We start from the raw sequence: 24,534 nt of genomic DNA on the forward strand, positions 1-24,534 counted from the left end.
AGGACGGATTATTCGACGCTCATGCCATTATTGTTTCTTCCTAGTCGCGATTCTGCACAATATGGATTCCACACATTTGCTTTTGATCACATTCCTTATTCTTCGCAGTCATTAGTTTTATACAATCCGGTTTCTTCCTAGTCGCGATTCTGCACAATATGGATTCCACACAGTTGCTTTTGATCACATTCCTTATTCTTCGCAGTCAGTAGTTTTATACAATCCGGTTTCTTCCTAGTCGCGATTCTGCACAATATGAATTCCACACAACTGAATTTAATCACGTCATGCGTTATACTTCACGATTCTGTAATTATTTTTTTTTAAATCTCATACATAACCGGGAATCGAACCCGGACAAAATTGGGGCGGAGAAAAAAAATTTTTTTTTTTTAATTTCAATCGTCCCTGTTTATTATTATTATTTTATTTAGGCTGCTGCTGCCTTCGGGAAGCTTCGTCTCAAGGTGTTCCGTTCACATAACTTAAAGCTCGCGACCATGATAATTTTTACCGCGGGAAAAGCGACTCACGCAGTCTGTTTTTTTTTATTTATAAACGCGACTAGGAAGAAACAAGATATTATAGAAAATAGATAGAATAAAAGATAAAGATAGTATCGTGAAGTATAACGCATGTGAGCAAATTAAGTTGTGTGGAATTCATATTGTGCAGAATCGCGACTAGGAAGAAACCGGATTGTATAAAACTACTGACTGCGAAGAATAAGGAATGTGATCAAAAGCAACTGTGTGGAATCCATATTGTGCAGAATCGCGACTAGGAAGAAACCGGATTGTATAAAACTAATGACTGCGAAGAATAAGGAATGTGATCAAAAGCAAATGTGTGGAATCCATATTGTGCAGAATCGCGACTAGGAAGAAACAATAATGGCATGAGCGTCGAATAATCCGACAGGACGTTATGATTTTCATTAATCTTGGTTACATTCTTAAGTGGAGAAATAATATTTGGTAATTCGATAGCTTTTAGATATGGATTCTCGGAATTGATTTCATTATCTTGAATATCTTGTTTATTTTTCTTCAAGCTTTAATAAACTTGGACTTAAAGAACCCCACATTGGACATGTAAGTTACTCCGCTTGTCCGTGATTTAACAAAAGTGGGAATCCAGACTAAGTAAGTTAATTCTTATTCACGATGTGCTTCATTTTGATCAGGCTGGCTGTTGTAATCCAAATAAATCATGCGCGTCTCCTCGCCCGCTCGAAGCCAATGTTCTAGAAAATTACTCGTCCAACCAACGAACCAACTATCCAACTTGCAACAGCCGCAGAAATATTCTCACCTCTTTGTTTTCCAGCTATTTCCTTTGGTAATACGCGTATTAACTTTTTGAAAAGACAATTTTCCACCTGATCATAAATACAATATGGCCGTTTTATTATCGTGTCAAAAAACCGTAAATTTAATGTGTTTCCACGTTCCTCTCGCTGTTCACACGTCTCAGTGTTTTGGAAAGAGTAATAAAATTGTAATTACGTGATAAAAATGATCTAATAAATACTATTAAGTATCTCTCCTGAACTCAATATTATAAGTAGGTTTATAATCAACAAACATAAATGCCCTACCCTTTCACCCCGCAAAATCAACCGTACTTTGGTCTGTTCACTCCAGCGACAACGGTCTAGTATACCTACTAGATGTAAGTTACTATTTTCACACCACAGAAAAGAATGTTCAATATCGTTTCTTATTGGAAAATCTTTACTTCAACCAAAGCACATTTACCAATAGTTTATTTTTACGCTTTAATGAGCTAATTTTACTTTAGTGTGTTATTGTATAAATGCTTCGCTTTGCTGTATTTCTGTAGACACTTGGTATTCGCTTTTTGTTAAGTATCTAAGTCCCATTACATAATGTACTATTGCAGATGATGCCCCAAATAATATAAAATTAAGCAAAGATTAGTTGCGTTACATTTCAGATCAACGCTGAAAAACGATTTTTGATGCATGCTTTTATTTTAAATGTAAGAGTATCGTAACATGATCAACACATGATTGTATCAGTTGATTTAAAAATAGTAGTATTTGATTGCTTCGGAATGTCAAGTGCGTGCCGGACCACTAAGCACACATCACAGCTTTTAGCACTTTCATAGTGCAGTGACGCAAATATGCCTAAACAAAACGACCTTTCAGCGAGCAGAAAAAATCTACATCTGGAAATAAATCAAGAGAACAGAATCTAACATTAAAAACTGGCCAAGTATGTGTTGGGTCACGCGCAGTAGGGTTCCGTACACGGCACCCAACGGTACACCACAGTAAGGGGTTTAGATGAAACAAAAATCGTCTTCACTTTTACGCTTTACGTTATCTTACCATTTTTGTCGGCGTAGTTAACAACAGTCTCTAAATCAAGCGGATGGAATGTGGGATATAGCAAAACTATAAGAGTTACTTGTAGGCCTACGGAACCCTAAAAACAACGACGGAAAAATTTACACACTTTATTCAATTTTGCATGTGTCACACGCTATGGTGATGTTATCTCGAATGCCAATTTACTTTTTAGGGTTCCGGAGCCAAAATGGCAAAAACGGAACCCTTATAGTTTCGCCATGTCTGTCTTTCTGTCTGTCTGTCTGTCTGTCTGTCTGCCCGTCCGCGGCTTTGCTCAGGGACTATCAATGCTAGAAAGCTGTAATTTTGCACAGATATATAGGTAAACTATGCCGACAAAATGTTACAATCAAAAATTAAAAAAAAAATTTTTAGGGTACCTCCCATAGACGTAAAGTGGGGGTGATTTTTTTCTCATCTAACCCTATAGTGTGGGGTATCGTTGGATAGGTCTAGTCTAGTCTAGTCTGTTTAAAACCATTAGGGGTTTGCTAAGACGATTTTTCGATTCAGTGATTTTTTTGCGAAATATTCAACTTTAAAGTGCAAATTTTCATTAGAATCGTGCGTCCCCCCCCCCCTCTTAAATCTAAACCGGTGGGTGGAAAAACTTGAAAAAATTCAGGATGGTAGTAAGTATATCAAACTTTCAAGGAAAACTATAACGGCTAAGTTTGCTTGAGAATTATTAGTAGTTTAAGAGTAAATAGCAGCCTAAGGTATATTAAGCCTAAGGAAGATTCCGTATAAAAAATACGAAATCCTTAGAAAAATATTCGTCCATTCCCCATTGACTGAGTAATCGGTGAACATACATAAAAAAAATACAAACATTGTAACGTAGAACCTCCTCCCTTTTTGAAGTCGGTTAAAAATAAATAAAAATACCCCAAAAATAAGTGTAAGTAAATTTTATGTTTATGTTCTGAAGGTTATTATAAAAAAAATGATTTCTCCCTGCCTATAAGTTGCGCCTAACCTTTGAAGATTATGCCTACATGTGCTAAGTAGGTAATTAGCCGGGTGCCCGCCTAGGCAAGTGCATGACGCATGATTCTGTTCGACACATGTAGCACCGAAAATGGCTGCCGCGCGAGGCGGCTCGCTCAGTTACCCGGCTATTTATGTATATCTCCTAACGCTTGGCAGGTAGTGTCTGAAGCCGAAGGACTTGAAAGTTTAAAATGACATCATGAAGACGCTCCTAAACAATGATATTTAGACATCGATTGAGTAAAGGCCCAACCCAATAGAAGTTGAGCAATCTGACAGCCCCACTGAGACAAAATCAACATGCAACTGTCTTACATTGCCGGGTCAAAAATAATATATTCTTTAACTTATCGCGACCGTTGACAGCCAGACAAATATTATTAATTTAAGATGACAAGTGCGCTGCTGGCGCATATTGAAATCTTTTGATGTACATAAGTTATTGTGTAGTTGGGTCAATCAACTATTTTACCGACACTTTGGGCGTCTCCTGTGTTACCAAAATTGTCTCTGGCGTTACCAAAACATCGTACTTCCAACAAGATATTTCACGGTTTAATAGGTTAAACTTACATAGGATGGCATGTATTCATGTACACCATCTATTAAATTACAGAAAAAACATGGTTACTTACAAAAATCTGCAATTGTTTGAAAAATGTCGCGGACAGATTAGTGTCGGTAAAAAAGTTGATTGGCCCAGTTACGTGCTAAATTACTCTTTTCATTATTAATTTTCGAAACTTCAAAGTTATACGTGAAACAAATGACAAAGGTCGGAATTTAATAAGTGGAACCGCAGACATAAGTTTGAGCTGATTCTCGTTTCTTCACCGGTTTTCATGAAATAGATAAATGTACTAGTGTTTGACATGCACAGCCTTGTTTAACAAGCATAGTCCAATAGATGATACCCTCCTATCACCTCTTTTTTTAACAAAATTAAAGATGGCAACTACCGGGACGATTACCGGTATTCGGACGTCTACCTGATTCGATATTTTATATATACTTAACGTAAAAAATATAAATTATCCCAATATCATTCGTTGTTTTTAACTTACAACTGATTTCTAGGACATCTGAAATTCATATAAGGCATTCAAATAGATCGTTTATTGCTTACCTTGTAATTTTCTGTGTATCTGTTTTTGTATCGCTTATACTATTTCTGGAGTAGGTACAATAAAGAGTCTTTGTATTGTATTGTATCCTTTGAATTTCGAAAAAAATGTTTAGCCACCCAAAGTATGTAACACAATAGTTAATAACATTAAATGTGTTTTTAGTACATCGATAAACTTTAAAAGTTAGGTGCTGTACCACTCTCATAAAATATCGCTCCTGTAATAATAAACAAAATTATTTAAAACTAATCTTTCTATTTCAATAATTATTTACATAGTCAAAATACCAGCTTGCGATTGAATAAGATTTACTTTAAGCGCTTTGCGAGTGCGTATTCATCTTAACGGGTCGTAACTTACATGATAATCTCTCTATTTATATCATAAACTTGTGATGTTAATTGTGCAAAAAAATAAGAGCTACTAAATTAAAGACAAGCCACAGAAAGATTTATCGCGCCGTCCGCACAAAGATGAAGCGACGCTCGTAAAAATCTCAAACGCCTACATCCATAATTTAGCAAAAGGATCCGACAATGAAACGCCTTATGGAATAAAATGTTTCCTTAATGTAATTTTCTTATTTAGTCGCTTCTTCAGTAGGCAGAGGTTAAAGTTTGAAATGATAGGCATAAAAATGCGTGACTTGAGAACATTTAGGTAAACACTCAAATTTATTTTATTTTTATTTGCAGGCATCGCTAGCCTTAACGTTAGCTAGCGAAGAAGTGCCACCCGGCGGTACGGTAGAAGTACCAGCAGAACAAGAAGTGGTACAAGCCAGCCCAAAAGAGGTGCCAGTTTCCAGTGAGAAAACCTCCTCATCTAACGGACGCAAAGGCCGTCAGTACTATGGACCGGTAGATCAGGGGAAGAACGAAGTAGTAGTCGACATCGAAGACGACGAAAAGAGCCAGTATTATGAAACCAATTATGACACCAGTAAGTACGAAACATTTACAGGGCTATATTTCCCTGTAACGGGTTTTTGCATTTTATTCGACGAGTAATTAAAATGAAATGTCCTGAAATTTGTACTTAACGTGACGGTCGTTAATTTTAAGCTGCATACCTAATACAGAACGGGAGCATTTGAATGATAGAAATGCCTACATGACAGGATAAAATAATATTGTAAAAATAATCGCAATATTTTTCCAAGTACCTGCACGCGACCTGCATGGCGAAACTATAGGCATTGACGTAACAATGGAAGTTATTTATACTTCGAGTAACCATGTAATTAAATGTTTAAGTATCGACTTAATGAGTGATAAAATAATGAATATTGAGCGATAGATGAGTCGTCCTTGAGTTAAATTAAGTTTATAAGTAGCGACTAGTGACCATCTGATGTTATAGAAGGTCATAAATTGGTAATGAAATGACATAAATTAACAGAATTTAAGTAAACGAACAAATTTACTAACTCGTCGCTAATCCCTGGTCTCTTGGATTGGTGTTTCAAGCCGGTGAATCAAAAGCGAGATATTACACCACATTTTGGTGATATTGGAGATAATTTAATGCTTTGTTTTATTGCGTACATTTTGTAATATCAGAAAGAGAAATTCTTTTAATGCGTTTTGCATCAATGTTACATAAACTCATGTTTGTGTTAGTGACCTTCACGGATTAGCACAAATTCTGGGCAACTGCCACATCGTCGTTACAACAATCGCACTGCAGCACCTATAAATTTAATGATACGGCCCAAGCCCTCTTATTCTGAGACGAGGCCTGGCCCAACTGTGGGATGTATATGAGCTGGGATGATGATGATGATAAAATGATTAATTAACTATGTTACATCCCATTTAAGGATAATTTACTAGTAGATAATCCAGTCTTCCCGAAATTTTAATATGATTTTACTTGTGCTAAAAAAGGTACCTACCTATATTAAATTAGTGCAAAGTATACCTATTGAAAATAAATAACGTGAGTTAACACAAAGTTAGGATATTTTGACTTATTAATAAATTTCAAATTCTTGAGCTTGAACTTCACATTAATTAATTACTTACTTTATTAAGAAGTGTACCAACCCCGGTCCTAACCAGACTTTAGTACCAAATAGTCCTACTTAGGTACGTTGCGTAAATAAAATGAGACCTTTCAATGGTTACATCCGGAGGAAATCTGGGCGTTCTGGGCAATTCCTTTGTGCGGGTAAAATGCCCGTAAAATGGGGAATAAGTGCGTTTTGTCTGAGGCTTTTTACTAAAAGTGGTTATTTAGTTCAAAGTGTTTTAGGCCAAATATACGAACTGTGTCCTTCCAACTGACATTGAAATGTTTTAACGGGACTTTTTAATTTTTTACCCGCTGTATTTTTACAGCACATGAATGTAAACGAATCCTCGTGAGTACAAACTTCGCTTATGAAAATGGAGTTTAAACTTTAAAATGAATAAACAATAATGATGTTACCGAAAGTTTGTGGGCATCAGTGTCTAATCCAATTCTTGTTGACACAGACCTAAAGTTGTATACCTACTTGTGTGGATAAAGATCAAACAAAGCAAAATGACGACACCTAAAGTTTTGGGCACTAAACGAATGCTTTTTAATCACATTCCGTTAAACCATCTCCAAGATTAAAAAGTTTTAGAAATCGAGGCACGCAGCACGATTTATTTATTTCATTCCTCACCTGTTTTACCAATAAAAAAAAATAATTCTTAGGACGTGATAATTACAAATATTAAATTACCTGCTTAGCTAATACCTACTGAGGGAGTGGCGAGCAATAGCTTATAAAATAGTAGTTTATATATTTTTATTTAATTCGTCTTCTTTTCTAGGTGCATATGGTTTCGGTTACGACGTCGGTCCGGGCGGTCAGTTCCACCACGAAAACCGTGGCCCCGACGGCGTGACATACGGTTGCTATGGCTACGTCGACCCCGACGGTCTACTGCGGGCTACACACTACGTTGCCGACTCCCACGGCTACCGTGTCGTTGAGCCTGGCAAACCCGTCGAGGTGTTCCCCGACGAGAAACACGAGTATGATGAGAAGTAAGTTACTGTTTTATGTTAGCTTTATACCCAGCCAGGGGGATATCATGGTAAAATTCTAATAAGTACTTTTTTCGTAAATAGTTATGTGAACTTTAATCACATTATCACTTAACCAACAAAAAGTTGGAAAACCGCGACTTTGTCACTTCAAATTACAATATCTCAAAAACGGCTAAACCGATTATGATGAACCATGTCTAAAAGCTATTTTCTAAGCGCTAGAAACTCTGATTTCAAATAAAAAAAACCGCATTCAAATTGGTTTACCCGCTTAAGAGCTACGGTGCCACAGACAGACACACAAGCACACATAGCGGTCAAACTTATAACACCCCTCTTTTTGCGACGGGGGTTAAAAAGTCAGTACATAACACAGTTTTTACATTTCCACTGAATACTCGTTACGGCGTCCGCATAATATGTACTTAATTTTTCAGACTAAAGATCCATCGGATTCCTTTGTGCCCCATTTTCAATTCGAAGCCTTTTATTCTCAAAATACAAAATAAATGGGCGTGGTTTAACTTTAATCACATTATCACTTAACTGTGCCATCGTTTATCGGGAGCTCTCTAAATCTTTTAGGTTTTTATCATGATCTTTGCTTTGAAATTTTCAAACACGGCTGACACACGCATTGTTTTTACTTACCTTCATTAATTTGTAAGAAGATACTTTACAACTTGAATTAACTTGATATTTTTTATTTCGTTTTAGCTCTGTGGACAACAAACCGATACCCGGACAGATAGTGCCATACGACAAGCTTTACTTCCCTAAGGGATGCGGACGAACCCCCGGAGGGGTGCCGGCCAAACCAATACCTGTAGCTCCTCGCCCACCACCGAGGCCACCTAAGCCACCTACAGACAGTTCTGGCGGAGCTAGCAACCCTAACCCTGGTAAGATAAAGAAAGATCGAGATTGCATAAGATTATGAATTCAATTACAACCCTTTTTAAAATATGCTCAAAATTTCTGATGATCTTTTTACATAAATAATATGTAAGTGTAGGAATATGGGTTTTTCATAGTAAATTCTAACAAGCTTTTATTTAACTTTGCAAACAAAACAGCGGCTGTCTGACCGCTACTAACGCCATCCAGGAGCAAGTAGAAGAACTACACTGCTAGGGACCCCAATGATTTGACCTAATGAGAGCTATCGCGTATGAATTCGCCACTAGAGGCGCTAGTGTAGCGTGAGGTCTCCGAATTGTCAAATCTCATAGTTTTTGGGTGAGCTACGCGGGTTTATTTATAATTAGAATAATTTTGTGAATATTTTGCAATATCAGAAATTAATTATGGCTAATATGCGTTCCGGAGCAATGAATGTCTGTGGATTGAGACAGTTTTGTCTTTCGGAAACCTTTGTCCTCCCTTTTTTCCGAACAAAACGGGGACTATGGAACACTGTGGCAAGCTCGATATTTTTATGGTACGGTTTTAAGGTGTATTAAATATGATTTTAATCTAAACTTTGTTTTCACGCCCGTAATAACAGACTTTGAAAGCCATACTTAAAAACCTCACGCAACCTTGCGCCATCTAGTGAGACAAAAAACGATAGCCCTAATTGCGCTGGTGTCGATATAGATCACGCTAACATTTTATTCCATGTAACCATGCCCAAATTAATAGAACTTCAAATTTTATTCCGTACAGTACTAAACTTTCTCTCCTACTTACGCAAACGTACGGAACACAGTGCTTCTCTCGGACTGTAACGTAAATTGGTCGTATAGTGGAGTCGCGTGTGCTCATGTCCTCATCATTTAACAATTTAACTCTTTCCCTGCACTGAGTTTCAGTTTTCGTATGTAAGCTGTCTTCTAATCTTGATAGGCTAATTTCATCCACTTCTGGTGATCGGATTAACTTGAAGTTTGGTACGAATGTGCAGTAAGATAAGTACACTTAGCAAATACCTAAGATAAACGTGATTTTTTTAACGAAAACTTAGCACTGGTTCTATATATTTATTTAAATTATGCATATTAATACTCTTCATTTTCCAGACGATAGACTGTATACAATGTAATTTTTTTTAAAGGTTACTATCCTGGGACGCCCGGCAGCCCCGGCTTTCCCGGCACACCCGGCTCTCCCGGCACACCCGGTACTCCTGGCACACCCGGATACCCTGGCGGACCAGGTTTGTTTCTACACTATTATATGTATACAGTGTAGTACCTAGTCTCCGATGTAGCTCGAAGAATATACAATCAACACCGATAATAAGGACATAATTTATAACAACACACAAGGGCGTAGCGAGGTACGGGCAGGGGAGGGCAGCTGCTTCTGATCGCGCAACCGTCAGCTCCACGAGTCTTTTTATAGACTCTGTGGGCGCTGTATTATTTGTACCTGCTCAATACTTATCTACATTTTGACGACGTTATTTAAAGAAAGAAAGAAAGAAAGAATATAATTTATTTATAACAGCAATAACACATACATTACATACACATCGTCATGTATTATCGTCATCTCGGCCTATCACTGCAGCGTATAATCCGTTTCTCAGAACTAGACGGGCTTCGGCCGTACTTCCCACGCGGGCTTCATGCCGATCGGAAACTTCATACACACAAAAGTGAAGTGAAGTGAAGTGTTCCTCGATGTGTTCCTTCACCGTAAAACACATGAAAAATTTCAAATGTCATTTGACAGAGACGAATTTTTGATTTTTATACAAATTACAATTTTGTTTTAATACCACCTCGGTGGAAAACAGGCATGCGGCCCGCCTGATGTTAAGCAATTACCGCCGCCTAGGAACGCTTGCAACACTCGAAATTTTAGTACCCCTTTTGAAGACCTCCATGCTGTAACTCTCTTGGAAAACCACGACAGGAAGTTCATTCCACAATCTAAGTGTTCTATGGAGAAAACACCTTTTACGGTACGCGACCGTTGTGACTCCAACATGTTAGGATGAACTAACTGTCTATGGCGAGCGGTTCGATGGTAGAAAGTTGCTGTAGGCATCATGTCAAAAAGTTCTTCAGAAAACAGTCCGTTATAGGCAGTAGAACACGCAGAGAGAGGCGAAGTCTCTGAAACTCAACGGCTCTAAACCGCCTGTAAGTTTGGGATCGTCGACAATCTTAACTGCGCGTTTTTGTACCGAGTCAAGTGGACTTAGCTGGTATCCTGGTGCGCCCGCCCATAGGTGAGAGCAGTACTCCATGTGGAGCCTGACTTGCGCTTTATAGAGCAGCAGTCTTTGCTTCGGGGTGAAACTAAGTAGCGCTTTGCCATGTTCAGCACATATTCCCAAACATATTTTTTCGTTTTACGCCTACTTTAAAAATCAGTTATTTTGTAGTGCCCCTCATTTTTGTCTCTTTAAAAACCTCAAAACATATTATCTTTTCTGGGCCCTTACCGCCCCCCTCTAGGCCTCCAGCGCTCACAAGGAGGCGTTATCGCCCACTTGGGGAAGACTGCTTTACAGTATCGCCATGACTGAATATAAATGATAACCATGTCTATTTTTACACTCAGTTCCACATTAAGTACGAAGTAACGTAAAAAATGTAACATTTATTTTGCTTTTTTTTAAGGTGGTCCAGGTGGTCCAGGTGGTCCATCCGGCCCTAACGGCCCCGGAGGAAGCGGCTACTATCCTGGACAGCCCGGTCCTCCAGGCAGCCCCGGTACTCCCGGATCTCCAGGTTCCCCCGGTGGACCTGGTGGCCCAGGAGGACCAGGTGGACCAGGAGGACCATCCGGTCCTAACGGCCCCGGTGGAAGCGGTTACTACCCTGGACAACCCGGCGGTCCGGGTAGCCCCGGCACACCCGGATCTCCAGGCTCACCCGGTGGACCTGGTGGCCCCGGAGGACCAGGTGGACCAGGAGGACCATCCGGTCCTACCGGCCCCAGTGGAAGCGGTTATTACCCTGGACAACCCGGCGGTCCGGGTAGCTCCGGCACTCCTGGATCTCCAGGCTCACCCGGTGGACCTGGTGGCCCCGGAGGACCAGGCGGACCAGGCGGACCACCCGGTCCTAACGGCCCCGGTGGAAGCGGCTATTACCCTGGACAACCCGGCGCTCCGGGCAGCCCCGGGACTCCCGGATCTCCAGGCTCACCTGGGGGACCTGGTGGCCCAGGTGGACCAGGAGGACCATCTGGCCCTAATGGCCCCGGTGGAAGCGGCTACTACCCAGGACAACCCGGCACTCCGGGCAGCCCCGGTACTCCCGGATCTCCAGGCTCACCCGGTGGACCTGGTGGCCCAGGTGGACCAGGAGGACCATCTGGCCCTAATGGCCCCGGTGGAAGCGGCTACTACCCCGGACAACCCGGCACTCCGGGCAGTCCCGGTACTCCCGGATCTCCAGGCTCACCCGGTGGACCTGGTGGCCCAGGTGGACCAGGAGGACCATCTGGCCCTAATGGCCCCGGTGGAAGCGGCTACTACCCTGGACAAACCGGCGCTCCAGGCAGCCCCGGCACTCCCGGATCTCCAGGCTCACCTGGTGGGCCGGGCGGCCCAGGAGGACCAGGTGGACCAGGTATTTTTTAAAATCTTTTTCTCCTTCTCTTATAGAAAAGAAAGAAAGAAAGAAATCGTTTATTCGTGACAAAGTATAGTATAAAAAAGTAGAAATAAAATAAATAAAATCTCTTGTTCGTGTGAGCGGTTAGTTCCAATGGAGTGCTGAAAGTTTCTTGATGAGGGCTAAAAGCATAGATCTCTAGTGTCGCTGCTTAAGTGACTAAATAAGAAACAAATAAGCTGAGATATGTGGTGCATAGGAGAAATTCGTGTCTGTACTACTTTCCAGGTGGTGGTGTAGCGGTATAGCACACAACACGGAATGCTGTGGACCTGGGTTCGGTTCCCAGCGCTGGTCTCTTTTTCTGGTTTTTCTGTGCATCCATGTTTCAGTTTGTATTTTCGATATGGATTTTACGGGATGACCGTAAAAGTAACAAAAATTTGGAGTTAAAATAAAAAATACATAAAACTCCAAAACGAACTTAGATAGAATGACAAAAAAAAAGTACAAAAAAAAGGAAAGTCAAGTATAGTTATCCCGAGTTCACGCTCGTGTATTAAAACAAGGAAAAACAGTATTTTTACATAACATCTTGTCCAGTATATAAATTTTGGGCACCTAGTGAGAAATTGGACCTAAGAACCTTGATATGCTTAAGTTTTTTGACTCCGTCATAAGCTGCCATGAGATTATAAAGTTAAATAATTTGGTAATAATGTTGGAAAACTAAATTGACATTCCTTCGTAGGATAAACTAATTATCATCATCATATCAGCCACAGGACGTCTACTGTTAGACATAAGCCTCCCCAATTGGCCTCCAGATGCTTCGATTGGAAGAGGCCTTGCAAGAAATAAAAATAAAATAAAAACCCGCGGCTTTAACCAGATCATCCGTCCATCTCATTGGTGGACGTCTTACGCTGCGCTTGCCGATCTGCGGTCTCCATTCGAGAACTTTTCGGCCCCAACGGCCATCCGTTCTTCGTGCTATATGCACATTTATTCAAGCTGCTAATTCGCTTGCCAGTGTCGGTGACCCTCGTTCTACTCATTTCTGATTCAATCTTGTAGAAGAACCTTGAACATTGCTTTATCTAATATAAAATAATGATGTAACTTATTGACCTAATCCTTGTTAATGTTTGTAGGAGGTCCCTCAGGCCCCGGCGGACCCAGTCGCCCCCCATCCGGTGGATACTACCCAGGAACCCCGGGCAGCCCAGGATCACCTGGTACCCCAGGCTCACCAGGTGGACCAGGAGGCCCAGGTGGACCAGGTACTGGACTAGCCTTTATTTTCCAAGCAATTAACACTATTTTATTATTCCTTCAACAAATTTATCCTATTTTCAACAGGTGGCCCAGGAGGACCAGCTTATCCTGGACAGCCTGGTCAGTCAGGACAGCCCGGCAAACCTGGTCAATCAGGTCAACCAGGACAGCCTGGAACACCAGGACAACCTGGTCAACCTGGATACCCAGGACAACCCGGACAGCTAGGAACACCAGGTCAGCCAGGAAAACCAGGTCAACCAGGATACCCAGGACAGCCCGGACAACCAGGATACCCAGGACAACCTGGGCAACCTGGATACCCAGGACAACCAGGAGGCCCTGGGCAGCAAGGTCAACCCGGTCAACCAGGGCAGCCAGGAACACCAGGTCAGCCAGGAAAACCAGGTCAACCAGGATACCCAGGACAGCCCGGACAACCAGGATACCCAGGACAACCTGGGCAACCAGGTCAACCTGGTCAACCTGGATACCCAGGACAACCTGGATACCCAGGACAACCAGGAGGCCCTGGGCAGCAAGGTCAACCCGGTCAGCCAGGATACCCAGGACAACCAGGACAACCAGGAACACCAGGACAGCCAGGAAAACCAGGGCAGCCAGGATACCCAGGACAGCCCGGACAACCAGGATACCCAGGACAACCTGGGCAACCAGGTCAACCTGGTCAACCTGGATACCCAGGACAACCAGGACAGTCAGGACAACCAGGAACACCAGGACAGCCAGGAAAACCAGGACAGCCAGGAACACCAGGACAGCCAGGAAAACCAGGTCAACCAGGATACCCAGGACAGCCCGGACAACCAGGATACCCAGGACAACCTGGGCAACCAGGTCATCCTGGTCAACCTGGATACCCAGGACAACCAGGACAGCCAGGAGGCTCCGGGCAGCAAGGTCAACCCGGTCAGCCAGGATACCCAGGACAACCAGGTCAACCAGGACAACAAGGAACACCAGGACAGCCAGGAAAACCAGGACAGCCAGGAACACCAGGACAGCCGGGAAAACCTGGTCAACCAGGATACCCAGGACAGCCCGGACAACCAGGATACCCAGGACAACCTGGGCAACCAGGTCAACCAGGATACCCAGGAACACCAGGACAGCCCGGAAAGCCTGGTCAACCAGGATACCCAGGTCAACCAGGAACACCAGTACAACCAGGACAACCTAGTCAGCCTGGATACCCAGGACAACCCGGCCAGCCAGGAGGCCCCGGACAACCAGGACAACCGGGACAACCAGGTCAACCAGGATACCCAGGAACACCAGGACAGCCAAGTAAACCTGGTCAGCCTGGATACCCAGGACAACCAGGTCAACCAGGACAGCCAGGAAAACCAGGACAGCCAGGAACTCCAGGACAACCAGGATATCCAGGTGAGTCACGTCAAGTAGTCGTTGACTTCAATTATATTCGATACAGGTTTATTCACAAAAGCTGGCACGAATGGATTGAGTGATTGAAAGAAAGTATCCGTGTGTTACCTATTTGAATAATACTCCACACGTATAATGTGAAATTGACATAGATTTTCCTACAAAAATGTCTACGTGACAATACTTTCGTTAAATCCATTCGTGCCAGCTCTTGTAAATAGAGCTGTTGGTTGGAAGGTTTTCCTGCCTGCCAAATTTCATGTTTCTCTGTCATCCGAGTCCCCTTTTAATTTTACACACACGGTTAAGTAAATGACCTGTTTTTTTTGCATGCATTTGTTAGCTTCACCTTGTCAACGTAACTCTTTAAGTCAAGTCCTACCCGTCTCGTGTAATGTCCATACGCTGTGTAAATTTAAACTTGACTTGACTTAAATAGTTACGTTGACAAGGTGAAGCTAACAAATTAGAGATGGGTAAATCCGGATCTAAAGATTCAAAAGAGTCAGATCCTCAAGAGGATCTGAATCCCTTAATGACTCCTTTCAAATCTTATCGACTCCGGAGTTAGGTACTAACTCCGACCAAGTCCGGCCGGATCGAGCGGCTCGTGATCGCCGTCACACTCACTCGCTCCGCTTTCACTCTCGGCTCGGATCGGATCGGATCGTATCTTATTACGTTTGGTCGGGCGCTGAGTGAGCCGGTACCTACGTCGGTACTCGGACGGACTTCTCGCTCGGTTATATTGGAAAGAAATGAGATAGAATTAAAACACAATATAATATGACCGGAGCGGGCGACGCATATTTAACTATGTTCAAGCTTCAAATAGTCAAACAGAAAACTAGTAGGTTCTTGAAGTAGCTCATAGTTCTTTAAAAAATACACAATTTAGAATTTTTCAGCATTAAAGGGACGAAAGGAATCGGTACTTCAGTTCAGTACCCTGACCTTGGTACCTACCGAACCGAGCCGGGCCGGATCGGCCATAGATAAATTAATAATCGCTCGAAAGAACCGGAGTCAATAAAGGAGTCGGATTCAATAAGCGGATTCGGTACCGACACAGGAGCTGGATCTAGTGAGTCAGATCACTTCGCGGAGTTGAGATTACCCATGTCTATAACAAATGCATGCAAAAAAAACAGGTCATCAAGGTGCAGGGTGAAAATCAGCGCGGTGAAGCATAGTCCTCACCGCACATGCTGAGCCCGAACCTTTTGCCTCATAGCTGAGTATATACACCTGCTCACTAATATGGTGCGTTTTTTTTTTATGCGCAATAAATTTTTTTTTTCTTTATTTCTGTTGTATGTAGTAGCAATAGTGCACAAAATGAATATGGAGTTTAAGTCAACGGATACGTTACTACTACATACAAAAACAGGTTATTGATGTTTCATGTTAATATAAAATCAATACTTCCACGCGTTGCTGAAACAAAGATCTTACAGACAACGGACATCGGATCTTAAAAGGATTTCTTTTACATGAAATGTATAAATGTCTCCCTCCAAACTTGCGTTCAAAATATCATTCGTAATAGAACAGTTGCAATAGTATTATTATTGTTCATTTAGGACAACCAGGTGAACCTGGTCAGCCAGGATATCCAGGACAACCAGGGCAGCCAGGACACCCAGGACAACCCGGACAGCCAGGAGGCCCAGGACAACCAGGTCAACCAGGGTACCCAGGACAACCAGGACAGCCAGGATATCCGGGACAACCCGGACAGGCAGGAGGCCCAGGACAACCAGGTCAACCAGGGTACCCAGGACAACCAGGACAGCCAGGATATCCCGGACAACCCGGACAGCCAGGAGGCCAAGGACAACCTGGTCAACCAGGAACCCCAGGACAGCCAGGACACCCAGGACAACCCGAACAGCCAGGTAGACCAGGACAACCAGGTCAACCAGGGTACCCAGGGCAACCAGGACAGCCAGGATACCCGGGACAACCCGGACAGCCAGGAGGCCCAGGACAACCTGGTCAACCAGGAACCCCAGGACAGCCAGGATACCCAGGACAACCCGGACAGCCAGGTAGACCAGGACAACCAGGTCAACCAGGGTACCCAGGGCAACCAGGACAGCCAGGATACCCGGGACAACCCGGACAGCCAGGAGGCCCAGGACAACCTGGTCAACCAGGAACCCCAGGAAAGCCAGGACACCCAGGTCAACCAGGACAGCCAGGATACCCAGGACAACCAGGGCAGCCAGGATACCCGGGACAACCCGGACAGCCAGGAGGCCCAGGACAACCTGGTCAACCAGGAACCCCAGGACAGCCAGGACACCCAGGACAACCCGGACAGCCAGGTAGACCAGGACAACCAGGTCAACCAGGGTACCCAGGGCAACCAGGACAGCCAGGATACCCGGGACAACCCGGACAGCCAGGAGGCCCAGGAGAACCTGGTCAACCAGGAACCCCAGGAAAGCCAGGACACCCAGGTCAACCAGGACAGCCAGGATACCCAGGACAACCAGGGCAGCCAGGATACCCGGGACAACCTGGACAGCCAGGAGGCCCAGGACAACCAGGTCAACCAGGAACCCCAGGAAAGCCAGGACACCCAGGTCAACCAGGACAGCCAGGATACCCGGGACAACCTGGACAGCCAGGAGGCCCAGTACAACCAGGTCAACCAGGGTACCCAGGACAACCAGGACAGCCAGGATACCCAGGACAACCAGGACAGCCAGGATACCCGGGACAACCAGGACAGCCAGGAGGCCCAGGACAACCGGGACAACCAGGACAGCCAGGATACCCAGGACAACCCGGACAGCCAGGAGGCCAAGGACAACCTGGTCAACCAGGAACCCCAGGACAACCAGGACAGCCAGGTGAACCAGGTCAATCAGGGCAACCAGGGAACCCAGGACAACCAGGACAGCCAGGATACCCGGGACAACCCGGACAGCCAGGAGGCCCAGGACAACCTGGGTACCCAGGACAACCCGGACAGCCAGGAGGTCCAGGACAACCAGGAACCCCAGGACAGCCAGGTCAACCAGGACAACCAGGATACCCTGGACAACCCGGACAGCCAGGCACCCCAGGACAACCTGGATATCCGGGACAGCCCGGTCAACCAGGACAACCAGGAATGGCAGGACAGCCTGGACAGCCAGGAGGCCCTGGACAACCAGGGCAACCAGGATACCCAGGACAAGCAGGACAGCCAGGCACCTCAGGACAACCTGGATATCCCGGACAGCCAGGAGGTCCAGGACAACCAGGAACCCCAGGACAGCCAGGTCAACCAGGGTACCCTGGACAACCCGGACAGCCAGGCACCCCAGGACAACCTGGATATCCCGGACAGCCTGGTCAACCAGGACAACCAGGAACGCCTGGACAACCTGGACAGCCAGGAGGCCCTGGACAATCTGGTCAGCCAGGATACCCAGGACAACCAGGTCAACCAGGATACCCGGGACAACCCGGACAGCCAGGAGGCGCAGGACAACCAGGACAACCAGGTCAACCAGGATACCCGGGACAACCCGGACAGCCAGGAGGCGCAGGACAACCAGGACAACCAGGTCAACCAGGATACCCGGGACAACCCGGACAGTCAGGAGGCCCAGGACAACCAGGAGCCCCAGGACAGCCTGGTCAGCCAGGATATCCAGGACAACCCGGACAGCCAGGAGGCCCAGGACAACCAGGTCAACCAGGATACCCAGGACAACCAGGACAGCCAGGCACCCCAGAGCAACCGGGATATCCCGGACAGCCGGGTCAACCAGGGCAACCAGGAAAGCCAGGACAACCTGGACAGCCAGGATACCCGGGACAACCCGGACAGCCAGGAGGCCCAGGACAACCAGGTCAACCAGGAACCCCAGGACAGCCTGGTGAACAAGGATACCCAGGACAGCCTGGACAGCCAGGAGGCCCTGGACAACCTGGTCAACCAGGATACCCAGGACAACCCGGGCAGCCAGGATACCCAGGACAACCTGGACAGCCAGGAAGCCCAGGACAACCAGGAACCCCAGGTCAGCCTGGTCAACCAGAGTATCCAGGACAACCAGGACAGCCAGGCGGCCCTGGACAACCTGGACAGCCAGGATACCCAGGACAACCCGGGCAGCCAGGAGGCCCTGGACAACCTGGTCAGCCAGGACAACCAGGATACCCTGGACAACCCGGACAGCCAGGGGGCCCTGGACAGCCAGGACAACCTGGTAAACCTGGCCAACCAGGAGAACCAGGAAATCCAGGACAACCAGGTCAACCGGGACAGCCTGGAGCGTACCCTACAGGTAATTTTTGTTATTATAACATATATATGTCAATTGTAAATCAATTAACACGACAATGTTAATTGGAATGATGACCAGAAAAACGATATAAGTAAAATTGTTCTTAGGGTTCCGTAGTAAACATTTTATGGGTTTACTATCTGAGAAATTTTAGTGCTAGAAAGCTGTAATTTGTTATGAATTAGAAATATATATTTATCTTCTATACTACACCTTATTTTTACAACTTTTAACTGTCTTCCTTCGTACTTCGGTCCCTTGGCATAACATCTGCTAGGATAGGAGATCTCTCTATTGTGCCCTGTCTCCACAATCCTTGAGGAATTTGTCTGCCAAATTTCGAGTCTCTGGCTCCAGTAGTTCAGGCTGCGCGTTGTCAGTCAATTAGTTAGTTAATTAGTCAGTCAGTCTTTTATAGGCACCTATAGATAATCTAATGAAATGACAATGACTTATTCATATATTTTATTTTTTTCCAGATTCCGATGGTCAACCAACCGGCACTGGTGTACAGCCACCTTCTCAGCTTCCACCAGGCGCTCAAATGCCACCTTTCCCCATCTACGTCTATCCGTACCCGTTGCCAATCGTCCCGAGCCCCGCATCGTGTCCCTGCTATCTCGTGAATCCTGGCAAGAACGATTCAACAGCGATGTCCCAACCGGCTCAGCCTCAACAACCTTCCAACCAAGGATATTATGCCCCGTACGGCATAATCGGCTTCGTTCCCGTAGTATTCGTGCCATTCTGCCCAGGGAACAACTCCGATATGAACTCGGCTCAACAAAACTTCCCTAACGCTGTACCCGTCCCTTACAACTGCGGACAGTGCCAAGCCAATCAAAACCTCTACCGATACTTCGGAAGAATGGGCGGAGCTCGTAGTGCTCTAACCGATTTCAAGGAAATCAAGTCAATTGAGGAGCTAGAAAATCTGATTAAAAGACAAATCAAACCGTTGAAGAAAAGTCTTCCGCGGATAGCAGCTCACCCTAAAATACTCGATGATTCATCGATGTAGAACACATAGACGCAATAAATGTCTTACTAAGAAAAATACGTGACAATCGAATAACGACGCTGATGATCAGCGATTATTTGTTGAAATTTTGGGACTGCCCGATAAACGTAAGTTCTTGGACGCTCCCAAAATTTAGTAATTGGTTCATATTTATTGCGAATTATGTCATAGGATATTTATTACACGTAATGTAATGAGTTATTAAATATAAATGATATTTTCCAAAATAGTGACACGCGCATTTTGTATGTAATATTTACAATGTGGAATTTTCTACTCATTGCATAAATTAAATATTTTTGTTATAAAAATGCTTCATTTTATAAAATGAAAATTGCGCTGCCATTTTAGTTTATTTTTTTTCTAAGAGAATAATAAAAATATTTCTTACAATAAACTGAATTGTTTCATTTACCTACTACTGACCATTTGAATTCGTTAGACTTACAGATAAAGCATAAAATACAGTTCCTGGTTATAAAGCTGTTAATGAGACGAACCAACAGACAAGTGCTTGATAAACAATGCATAATTGTTGAGTGACCCTGCATTAGACTCAGCCCCTTTTGGGAACGGTATGAGAAGAGTATGCGTTATGAATTTTAATATCAAGTTTTAACCGATTTAACTGCCAAGTAAGAATGCTAAACATAAATTGTGTTATTCTTACTGTAGTAGTTAAAATATTATTAGTTATAAATTTACATAAATTTTATTAGTTATAAATTTACATAAATTTAGTTAGTTATAAATTTACATAAAGAAAATCAAATGAGCTTGAAGCAAGTGCTTCGAGACGTAACGCGAGCGTAAGATGAAGCTGTCACGTGGTCGCCACGCGCATTAGCAAGAAAAAGTTGGGACGTTTTGAATCGCATTGTTTCATACTCATGTGACCCTATTATGAAAATCGGCTACACCTCGTTTCATAAAACCACACTCGTGTTTTAAGGACCCCTAAATTACGATACAGTTGCATAAATAACTAATGTCACATAATAGGTGGGTACCTACACGTTCGTCTTTGCTGTGCCACTACAAAGACATTACAACCAGCACACGAAACCGGCGGCACATCAAACAAAATCTCTGTTCATTGTATGCATCTAGCAAAATCTCTGTTCATTGCATGATAAACGTCGTTCGCATGTAGTAGTGGCCAGGCCGTTAGTCAGTTGTTATAGCTTGACCGTGACTCAAATGCGAGCTCTGTGATAGTGCCAACGATGGCTAGCGAGGGTCGGATACAACATAATGTTAACTAGTATTTTTTTATAATTATTGAACCAAAATCGTCATCTATGTAGCCTAATGGAAATGCTTTATCTACAAAACCAGCGATATTGTCAGACTACATTTTATTACTGGAATAAAACTTAATCGCGCTAAAACATGATTCCTCTAGGTACATCGACGTTTCAGTTGTATTACAGCGACGGGGGCTAGGGAGACGGGATAGTTGACCAATTTTTAGCTTAACCATTTGTGTTTTCATTTCCGTAATGTATCTTGTTGTTAAAAGTAATTCAAATGGTAGGTATACTTTTCAGCTTTTAAATAAATTGGCGGAAAGCTCGCAATCAATTATGATACGAGTATACTGAGTGCAGTTACCCAAACATTGTTCTGCCATGACCCGGTAATTTTCAGACTGCCCCTTCGTAACCCACTTAATACTTTTAAGCCCAAGCTGGTTCCATTAAGTAAAATAATACGCATTTATTAATAGTAAAAAAAAATGTATTAATATTTATTAAGATTGGTTTTTTTCTTTGGAATCTTTTTGTATTTTTTACAAAACCAATCTGAATTTGATTGCTTAGAAACGATATCTCTTGTCCGGGTGAGCGGTTAGTTCCAAAGGAATGCCGAAAACTTACGGCATAGATGTCGCTAGCGTCGCTGCTTAAGTGACTAAGTAAGAAACACAAGCTGAGATATGAGGTGCATAGGGAAATTCGTGTCGGTACCGTTGACCATCAGTGGTGTAGCGGTATAGCACGCGGTACGGATTACCGAGGACCTGGGTTCGATTCCCAGTGATGGTCTTATTTTTCTGTTTTTTCTGTGCATCTATATTTCAGTTTGTATTTTCAATTTTAATATTTATTACATATTTTGGTACTTATCGCCTATTTAGTCACTAAATTTTAGTGCGAAGTATGGAGCTGCTCCTTATTTTTTTACCAAAGAATCCAAGTTCGCAAAAAATTATGAAAGCTAATCGTAAGGTGTGGTATTTTACCGACTCGGTATTTTGATTTGATGGCCCGGTACCGGGTCGCGACCCGGCAAATGGGAAACGCAGTGTTCAAGCTCGATCTTATTACATAGGAAAAACGAGTCACCCTATCCCGTGCCCAGAGTAAGTTGACTTGTTACTTGAGGCTGGTCGATCTATGGATTTATTAGTGCAACATCTACTAAGAAAGCAGATAAAATCTCAAAGGATCTTCCGTCAACTTAATTAAACATTCAAATTAGGTTAAACGATCACACATTTATGGCTTGCCTTATTTATTTATGGTAATTTAGCACTCTAACATCATACATACACATACCTACATATAAGAAAAGTAACATACTTTGTTCCGGCTTTACTAAAAAAACAGCTTTTTGTTTGACCCCATGCCATTCACCTCAAAATATACATTAATTTTATTTTAAAATAATATTTTTATTATATTCATCTAATCAAAATTATTTAATACAATAATCAAAAAATAAAGGAATAAACAAATTACAAAAGGTACTACTAATTCACAACAAGTTTCGTCAAAAATCAAATAATTTACAATAGCAAAACATTCCTTAAAAGGAACTGTAGGTACTGGGCATTTCAGTCATTGTCCAGAGAGTAGAGACACGTTGTATATGTCGGCGGCCGATCGGAAAATTCGCCAGATCACGAAATTCCTAGGTATTATCATGAAATGGCGCCATTTCATGAATCGGCTAAGGGACATCCGCCATATCGTTCAAAACTCATCGTTTATCGATTTTCCTAATGACGTTTAGGCAGATCATGAAATGAAACGCCGCCATATCGGTTCTGGCACTTCGCCGGCCGCTGCCGTGGCACGCTCGCTTCTCTCGCTCGGCTCGTGCGTTATGGTCACAATTCATACTATGCACTCCTCGCTTCGCTCGTCGTACCTAAATTTTTCTGTTTTTCGGCATATCACGATGTGCCCGGTATAAAGCTAGAAATATCGACGAATTCGTTTCTCTAATCGATCTGCCGTATTGTTTCTCAGGCACATCGTGATATGCTTGGTCAACTTTTAGGCATATCATGAACTGGCGCCATTTCATGATATGCCTAGGAATTTCGTGATCTGTTGGATTTTACGATCGGTCGCCGACATATATATTTTGACAACAGAAAACTTACCCCGATCTCCCTATAAACAAAAATATGTTAGCGACACCTATCGATATGGTAGTAGATACTGGAACTGTTCACAGGGTCCGATACAAACCTCATATTTAGCATAATTATACTATGCAAGGACTAAGTGATTTACGCTACACAACTGCTATTGACCATAATTAACTTAGAGTACAGTGACGTAATGTAGGCGTCAAAGTGCGTCAGAGCTTACTCACTGCAGTTAAATCAGACCGACACAATAATTTGCAGCCGTGAGTGATTGATACACTGCCCTCTTGCAATGCAATAACCGCGTATAGCAGTGAACACTGAATCGTACTATCGCTAATCGAACGTGACTGATAAATCCAGGAATATTCAAAGTGGAATAGTGAACTATCATGCGATTCATCTGCTATTATATTAGGATGAAATTTAGGTCCTGTTTACATTATTCCAGTAAAATCGTGCCAGTAGCATGACACTTCGATGTTCAATAGATCTCGTGAAACTCGTGAAGTAATTTTAATGGATTAATTGAATGTAAACAGTACTTCACTCGCTGTTTGTGTTTAATGTTGCCAGTTTATAGCCTGTCGAGAATGTTTTTAGACTAACTTTAATTTCGTGAAAATAACATCTGCGCAGTAAACGCTGTAAACACAGTTTCAAGAATGTTATGAGGAAGCAGGATTTTATTCAATTAAAATATTACGTGTGATTAAAAAATTGTTATTCCAATTTTTGCACCTAGATCAGAACTCCTTCCATTCTCTAATATTGATTGACGAAACAATTTTCTGCGAAAAATTAGATAACCGTACGGCCCCTGACATAGTAGTCTATTCAACGGAACTGTAGGTCAATAATCAACTTAGCGACACAATGTGTTACAAGCGACGGCCATTCCCACGGCAAACTAAGAAAAAAACCATTAAGATCACTTGATTTTTGTTCCATCATAAGAATAAGCTTTGGGAATAGGTTTCAATATATTGGCATAAAATTTAGCTCGTCGACAATATCCTTGAGAGCGTCTCAAGATTTGGCACGTCAGCTATGATCTAAATTTCCCTTAGGAATATTTCCACAAATACCGAACAAACCGAGATCCTAAGGTAG

At 43.1% G+C, this 24,534-nt stretch overlaps 2 protein-coding genes across 2 annotated transcripts; both read left to right on the forward strand.

Annotated features, from left to right (window-relative positions):
- Nucleotides 1-3,461: 3,461 nt before the first annotated feature.
- LOC141433691 (uncharacterized) lies at nt 3,462-13,560 on the forward strand. Its single transcript, XM_074095790.1, has 8 exons — nt 3,462-3,506; nt 5,196-5,442; nt 7,308-7,524; nt 8,245-8,353; nt 9,584-9,685; nt 11,103-12,059; nt 13,199-13,327; nt 13,407-13,560. The coding sequence occupies exons 1-8, from the start codon at nt 3,462-3,464 to the stop codon at nt 13,548-13,550; spliced, it is 1,950 nt and encodes a 649-aa protein (XP_073951891.1). The 3' UTR covers nt 13,551-13,560.
- Nucleotides 13,554-19,743, forward strand: LOC141433692 (uncharacterized; the record flags this gene model as incomplete). Its single annotated transcript, XM_074095791.1, has 3 exons — nt 13,554-14,729; nt 16,313-19,018; nt 19,498-19,743. Coding segments are annotated over 3 exons (4,029 nt in total), but the record flags the coding sequence as incomplete, so codon positions are not given.
- Between the last annotated feature and the right edge of the window lie 4,791 nt (nt 19,744-24,534).

The sequence above is a fragment of the Choristoneura fumiferana genome, chromosome 12, assembly GCF_025370935.1.
Source record: "Choristoneura fumiferana chromosome 12, NRCan_CFum_1, whole genome shotgun sequence".
Classification (NCBI taxonomy): domain Eukaryota; kingdom Metazoa; phylum Arthropoda; class Insecta; order Lepidoptera; family Tortricidae; genus Choristoneura; species Choristoneura fumiferana.

Bases quoted from the DNA above. Each gene is read 5' to 3' on its own strand.
- LOC141433691 (XM_074095790.1), top strand. From the start codon at position 3,462: ATGGCTGCCGCGCGAGGCGGCTCGCTCAGTTACCCGGCTATTTAT. The intron at 5,443-7,307 runs GTAAGTACGAAA...CTTCTTTTCTAG, and splicing joins TGAAACCAATTATGACACCA to GTGCATATGGTTTCGGTTAC. The intron at 13,328-13,406 runs GTACTGGACTAG...TATTTTCAACAG, and splicing joins AGGAGGCCCAGGTGGACCAG to GTGGCCCAGGAGGACCAGCT.